This window comes from Triplophysa dalaica, chromosome 25 (assembly GCF_015846415.1).
Source record: "Triplophysa dalaica isolate WHDGS20190420 chromosome 25, ASM1584641v1, whole genome shotgun sequence".
In the NCBI taxonomy this organism is placed as follows: Eukaryota; Metazoa; Chordata; class Actinopteri; order Cypriniformes; family Nemacheilidae; genus Triplophysa; species Triplophysa dalaica.
In genome coordinates this window covers 15,782,336-15,789,996 of record NC_079566.1, presented here as the reverse complement: position 1 = coordinate 15,789,996, position 7,661 = coordinate 15,782,336, and the positions used below count along the sequence as shown (strand labels likewise).

Sequence of the window (7,661 nt, the reverse complement as noted above, 5' to 3'; positions counted from 1 at the left end):
ACTACCAATATATACCAAAGAAAATACATTTTGGTTATTTAAACACATTAAGGGGTGGTCTCCCGGACAGGGATTATCTTAAACCAGGACTAAGCCTCAGTAAAATAAGGACAAAAACATAAACATTACTTGTGTGCATTTTAAGACAAAACAATGACACTGATGTGTTATAAGATATGTCAGTGTTTTCAGTTTAGACGCCTCTAACATTCATTTTAGTCTAGGACTAGCCTTAATCCCTGTTCGGCAAACCTTAATGTTTACAAAGTGAATATAAATAACTTATAACTGCACTGATGTTTATTAGTTAACAATAAAACACCACAAACGAATAAGAATTTTCCCATTTGATTTGCTTAAGACTCTTTGTCAAGTTTTTTTTACTTTTGACAGTTAGATTTGTGCGAAGTTCTACGAGGATCATTCCGAAGAAAACATCGCCCTCTTGTGGTGGATTTAGTGTAAGTCTCAAATCTGGTCGATAAAACATCGAAAAAACAAACAATTTTAGAACATTCACGTGAACTGATCGGATTTAAATAAAAAAGCCTACATCATACTCAACTCTACCCCTATAAATAATACAGTAAATATTTTTTTTGATTGCCATTCCTACCATTAGTTTCACTACACATATCACGGTTAAACTGTGTTTAAATTTGGTAAAATGTAAACATCACGTGACAGTTGTTAAGACCCACCTGCTCATCTCTTCAAAACAACTGCCGGAATTATGAGAATTAAACAATGACAAGAACTCTTAAACATCGCGAGACGTTTTTCAAACAGACTTGATTCCTCGTGCGTGTTGTACACAGATGAAGCGCTTTTCCTCTAATATTCATTCCAAATCATCCATTACAAATACAGCAACATAAATATCTTCATAACCAAATGAAACGATTGAAGCATTAGATGTCATTTAGTTACACAGATTTTCCGTTCCTGTCAACACAGATCCATTTAATCTCTTAAAATACCTGCCGTCGAGTTTATATCTGACAAACACGGTTATCTGATTCTGTCCCCGTTTACTCTCACAGTAAAAGTGCCCACAAAAGAGGTTTATTTTGAGTTGTGTGAGCGTGCCACGGGTTCAGTGTGGTCCTCACACATAAACACACGAGCTCACACCTCCATTAAATCAAGTGTAGAGCGGAATAAACAGCACGAGAACACCGTGTAGGGTAGAAGCGAACGTTTGTGACGTACACGTTCTGACCGACGCCTCTGGTCACGTGACTAAGCTTATTGGTCCTCATGAAGCTCCGCCCTTAAAGCTTACCGTCACCGCAGAATGTAGATCGCTCGGATTTTTGTACAATTTGATGTGAGTAAGTTGTGTATGAATTGTGTTTGTTTGTTTGTGTTGTTTCAGGCAGGGATGTCTTTGGGTGGAAGCGTGCACGATGTTAGCGTCAACGTAGCCACGCTGTACCCAACGCCCGCTGCCGTTCCCGAATCTTTGGGGCTCCTGTTTCCTCTGACCACGGATCCGGGCACCGGGTGCTCCGTCAACCTCTTCCTCCGATCCCTGCGTAGCGTCGAACGGAAGCTGTCGGGCACAAAGCAGTAAACCACGGGATCGAGGCAGCTGTTCAAACTGCTGAGGGTGATGGTGATGTGATACGCCACCAGGTGCTGTTCTCTGCTGCCCCCTAGCTGGAAGTACACCACAGCCTCACGAACGTGATACGGCGTAAAACACACGGTGAACACAACCAGCACGGCTACTAGGAGCCGGACGGCCCGCGCGCGCCGCCCCCAGCTCTGGGGCATGAGCCCGCCGTCCGCCAGCGCGCAGGCCGCACGCACGGTGAACGCCACGATGACCAGCAGCGGCAGCACGAACTCCAGCAGGGTGAGGGCGAACAGAACGGCCAGACGACAACACGACGTGCCGCCGAACTCCAGGGCGGAGGTCTGCAGGGAGTAGGTGACCACCACGGCGAACAGCCACACGCACACGCTCACACCTTTGGCTATCACGGGGCTTCTCCAGCGGCCCGCCGCTCCGGACGGGCGGACCACCGCCATGTAACGGTCCACACAGATGCTGGTGAGAAACAAGATGCTGCAGTACATGTTCATGAAATAACTGAAGGTGTGGACGTAGAAACAGGCGGCGCAGTCACCCCCGCTGTGATACAGGGCGATGCGGGCGGGCAGAGACAGCGCCACCAGCAGGTCAGCCACCGCCAGGTTTATGGTGTAGATAGCGGGAGTGGTGCGCGAGCGACTGCGCTGACAGAACACATAGAGGGCCAGACTGTTGAGGACCACGCCCACCACGAACATGAGCGTGTTCACCACCATCAGCGTGATCCACAGAGCATAGAAGTTCTCATATAACATCTCCTTGTCCAGATGAGAGAGACTCGTCAGGTACGGCACACCTAACAGATGAGCGCTGCCGTTGACGGGACACCCTGCGGTGACGTTCACGTGACCTCCCAGAGACGCCCCCATGACTGCAATGCTGAAAATAAAAGATTCGCAGAAAACGGATCACTTTCAAATTCCTTTGAGAGACAAACACGATCACAACAGACGGGTTCGTCCAAAAACGAAATATTCCTACAGGTTGACAGTGTTGGGAGTAACTAGTTAATTAGTAATTAGTGACTGTAATTGAATTACTTTTCCGAAAAAGTAAAAAAAAGTAAAGTAAGGATTAACTCAAAGTTCTTCTGTCATTTAATTACAGTTACTTCTAAAGTAATTAAAAGAGTAGTTCACTTTCAAAAGAAATGTTCATGATCATTTACTCACTCTCATGTCATCTAAGATGTTTATGTGTTTGTTTCTTTAGTGGAAGAGAAATGAAGGTTTTTGATGAAAACATTCCAGAATTTTTCTCCATATAATGACTTCACTGGACTCCAAACGCTTGAAGGTGAAAATGACAGTTTCAGTGCAGCTTCAGAGGACTTTAAACCACACCAGACCATGAATAAAGGACTTATCTAGAGAAACCATCGCTTATTTAAAAAAAAATATATATGTATATGCTTTATAAACAAATGCTCGACTTGCAGAAAATAATATTGAAAAGGTCACGCTTGACGTAGGCGGAAGTATCAACGTTTTTTTTTTACGAGATTTCAACATAACTTTGTATTTTTTGATGTCATGAACACGCATCGCAGAACAGAGCAAGACGAGCATTTGTGTTTATAAAACATATACTTTGCGATGGTTTCTCTAGATTAGACTTTTATTCTTAAAGTCCATTGAAGCTTCACTGAAACTGTTTTTTGACCTTCAAGCATTTGGAGTCCATTGAAGTCACTATGTGGAGAAAAAGACTGGAATGTTTTCATCAAAAACTTCATTTCTTTTCCACTAAAGAAACAAACACATAAACATCTTGGATGAAGTAATATATGTGTGTGTGCAACAGTAAAATTGATATCAAAATTCAAAATCAAACTTTAAAATCTGTGCTTTAATGTACATTTATCACACTAGTAATACTTTGGTGAGTTAATAAGAGTACTTTATGTAGTTATTAATGATTTATTTGAATGAATTAAGAATGATTTCATGTCTATCCTTCAATCACTGAACTGATCAAGGTTGATGTAGGATATAGAATGTCATTAGTTATGACTAATTAAATAGTTTTTGGAGAGATTCATGTGTACAGTAATATAATTACACTATTGAATATGTAATAAGTAACTAGTAATTCATTGTAACTTGCCCAACACTGTAAAGTGAGGAAGATGACACGTGCTGTCAAACTCCACAAATAATCAACAAAAAGCAGCGTAACAAACAACGTTAGACAGGAAGGGAGCTATGAGCATCGTCTTCATGTTGCGTAACGCAGAAAATCGCTCCACAGCATCAGGGAGCATCTGTGACTAAAGACAGTTAAATATTCTTTCAGAACACCAAAAAGCGTTCTTCAGTGTGAAACTCCATCACAAGTCTTTTCTATCGGCTAGCTCTTGTTTCTTCACACTGTGAAAGTCTCTCCGTGTCTTTCTGAACATCAATGTACACAGCTCGACTTAAACACACAAACGCATTCTCTTACACAAAGTCAAACATCTACTTGAGGACCGTGAATGTTCCATATTAGGCTTCTCCATCATCTCCCTCATGGTTCAGTCAGCAGGGGAATCCCGCTGGAACTTTCCATGGAAAACACATCCTTTACATCCAGAGTCCTGGCGTTAACCCAACTTTATAATAAATACATACATGATCATGAAGAAAGAGAGATGGTTTTACCTGCTGGTCTGGATGTTTCTCTCTGGTTCAGGTGAATCCGAGCTTTAGTTTTGTCTTTCTGGAGTTCTTAAATCACATCAGTTCTCTATGATGTCCACGGCTCACGCTGACCGAGGTTTGTCTCGTGAAATCTTATTTGTGTTACAGAGCATCACCTCTAAATCTCCTCTCAGCTGCGGCAACGACTCTCAGAGAAACGTGAGCGAGCAACTGTTGGTGAAGTCGATGGTCTCTCTCTCTCGCTCTCTGTCTCTCTCTCTGGTCTTTGGGCAGAATTCTTTACTTCACAGTCTTGTGGGACAGGAACGTTATAAACCTCACCCCATAAACAGGCCTTTGGGAGGTCAGCCTTGGCAAAACATGACATCCACACTCCATATTTAGATCAACTCATAGCTCTCCTTCCTCCTGAGTTTAAGTAGGAATCATGTCAAAAATCTGCATCCAGCAAGTGCGCAATGACAAGGTGTGAATCCAGAGATCAAATCCAGAGTTTGAAGCCTATTATGGGAGCATTATGACAGAGGGGACATGAGAGTAAAAGAGTCCTAACATGGAGGTTTTGGTTGAGATAACGCTGGACATCGACTCGATGTGTATTTGCCTTTAACATGCTGATGGATGAAGATTCATGTCTCTGTGTTTGTGAGTTCAGATGGGTGACTCACGGGTGGTCTGCTGTCCCTCTGTGTTTTTAACAGATGAACATCATCATAGTGCATTCTCTTTCATCTCTCTTAAAGGGACAGTTCACCCAAAAATGAAAAACACAGAGAAAGATATTTGGAAGAATGTGAGCAAATTTCAGTTCTGGGACATCAGTGACTGACATATAAGGAGCAATTAACGGGCTAGTAAAATATCCCCCAGAACTGGTTGATGTTCTCAATTCAATAACACGATAACACTTATACATTTATAAATGTGTTCATTAATTAATAATAAGTCATTTACAAATACATTATAAAGCAGTTACATCTGCATGAATAGGGGGATTCTAACGAAATACCTGCCAAATAGTGAGACATTTTAACTCGCATGTTATAAATGTGTAATAAATGTATTCATTATTTATTTGACTGGAAAGCAGATTCATTATTATCCTGATGTTGTTCGCAAAACAGGCTGTCACACTGGAGAATGTTGTTCTTTCTTATTGAAGGACACTTTAATGTAAAGTTTTTTTCTTACTTTGGTTGTCAATGATGTCCCCAAACTGAAAATGACATTTTTCCAAATATCTTTCTGTTTTCAACAAAAAAAAAGACATGTGAACAGGTTTGAAACATCTTAAGCGTGAGTCAACTGTGACAGAACTTTCAATTTTGGGCGAACTGTCCCTTTAAGGTGGTCTGAGGTCATTTATTGGTCTTGGCTGGACACTAGATAAACCTGCTCAAACCAGATCAGACCGAAGAACTTTCTCGTTGTGTCAGGCGTAGGCATTTTGGCTTTATAGTTGAAGAAGTCTAAGATTTTTTATATCTTTAAAGGATATAAACTTTATATCAAATAAAGGATCATTACCTGTTACACATAACAGTGAAAGGTTGAGATGATGAATGTTTTTTGTGTGATAGAAACTGTCAAACATGTTCACATGAACTAATACTGACACGAGCACAGTACGTTTGCCATCCTCTCTCAGACATCTCCGTCTAAACATCTGTCCTCCTGATACAGCCCAGAAATACAGTACATCACTCCTGTCCTTCAACAAGCAATAAACCCCTGCTGGATTCAAAAGCCCTTCTCTATACAGACAGGAGACGCGTCAAACTCTCCACATTCATAGAAAAGCTGAACCTTTACAGAAAACACAGGAACTTCACATGTGCACAAACACTCAGCCATTTTCATGTTCATGTGATCAAATAAACAAAAAGATGCATGAAGAATGGAACGAGTGTTCTAAGTGGCATTGGTCTGTAACACAAAGTACATATAATTTAATAATATCCAATAGTTTCATGTTTCTTCTTCTAAATGTTGAAAAAGAAAGATTGAGATCAGAGTCGCATAACAGACACAAAACGAGTATCATCTGTTTGCTCTTCATGTACAACAAATGCAAACTCATCAATTGACATTAAAGATGTGAATGAATGTTACATCAGGACATTTCTGAAAGACGGATCTTCATCTTAATGCAGGAAGTGTGAATGTCTGTCTCTCTCTCTCTCGGAGTATAAACACAGAGCCAAAGATCAACATCCATAAAAGTGAAGAATTCTACCTCATACAAATGTTTATTCTTCCTCTCATCACTCCATCCAAAGTTAAACCTGACAGAGAATTCACACACAAAGATATCAATTTTTTAGGCATAAAAGCCATTTATCTGCACCTAAAACAGAGAGAGAGAGAGAGAGAGACTTCCTGTGGCTGTGGAAATCATCATATATCTGTATGAAGTAAAGAGTCTGTTTTGTCTCAGAACATCAGACCTGTGACATGTCATTTCTCGTCAGATCTGATCTCGGGTGTAGCTGGTAAAGGGTCACACATGTAATGGAGAAAATCACAATGGCCTGGTTTAAAAGATAGGGTTTAGATTAAGTCTGGACTATGTTGAAGCAACATTTATAAAAAACATCTTAGAAAAAGATTTTAAATAGGATCTTATAGTTTTTATGTATTATTATAATTGTGAAGTGATGGATGTAATGTAAAGTGTTGTTGTGATGATTATTTGTATTGTTTGTGTGTTTAAGCATTTTGTCTAAAGACAATTTTCTCACCGTAAACCCAACTGCTCAAAATAATCAAACGGATTAAGTAGTGTTAACTAAATGTTCTACTTCAATATTTCAGAATACTGCAACATTTTTACTTTTGAGTAAATTAAATAGCACCTTGTTTAATTTACTAAATTGAAACATGTTAATTCTACACAATTGGTCGATAAGGATTCCAATTCCCAGCATGCTTTGCATCAGACTGCATTAGGAGAGTATGATCACAGTTTTAAACCAAAAAGTTGTCTTTCATTTTGAGAATTGTCAACTTATCTGTGGTTACAGTATATTATGGATAGACAATAAATCCATTTAAATTGAATTGAATTAAATCGAAAAAAACATTACTGGTCTAAATCTTAAAGGGATACTCCACCCAAAAATTTAAATTCTGTCAAGAATTATCCCCCCCGTTGTTTAAAACCTGTATGTATTTCTTTGTTCTGTTAAACACAAAGAAAGATATTTGGAAAAATGTTAGCAGCTGACTATAAATAAATCTAGAATAATAAAAATGAAATGATTGGCAAAGGTGCCCTTAAAGGGTTTGCTTTTTTAAATTCTTCAAAATTTCTCATGTTGTATTCAACAGAACAAATAAATGTTTACATGTTTAGAACAACTTAAGGATGAATAAATGGTGAAAGAAATGTCATTTTTGGGTGGAGTATCCCTTTAAGA

At 39.6% G+C, this 7,661-nt stretch overlaps 1 protein-coding gene across 2 annotated transcripts; it reads right to left on the bottom strand.

Moving 5' to 3' along the window:
• Window positions 1–4,841, bottom strand: LOC130415663 (G-protein coupled receptor 20). 2 transcript variants are annotated; one of them, XR_008905956.1, is made up of 3 exons: window positions 4,243–4,841; window positions 702–2,479; window positions 1–474 (listed from the first exon to the last, which is right to left on the bottom strand). XR_008905956.1 is itself a non-coding variant. In XM_056741514.1 (2 exons), exon 2 carries the CDS (start codon window positions 2,467–2,469, stop codon window positions 1,375–1,377), a length of 1,095 nt encoding a protein of 364 aa, XP_056597492.1. In that variant the 5' UTR covers window positions 2,470–2,479; window positions 4,243–4,841; the 3' UTR covers window positions 1–1,374. The 2 variants fall into 2 exon arrangements, 1 of the variants encoding a protein (XP_056597492.1); XM_056741514.1 differs by having other exon boundaries at window positions 1–2,479.
• Window positions 4,842–7,661: the final 2,820 nt, after the last annotated feature.

Coding starts and splice junctions, on each gene's coding strand:
- LOC130415663 (XM_056741514.1), bottom strand. CDS start 2,469: ATGGGGGCGTCTCTGGGAGGTCACGTGAACGTCACCGCAGGGTGTCCC.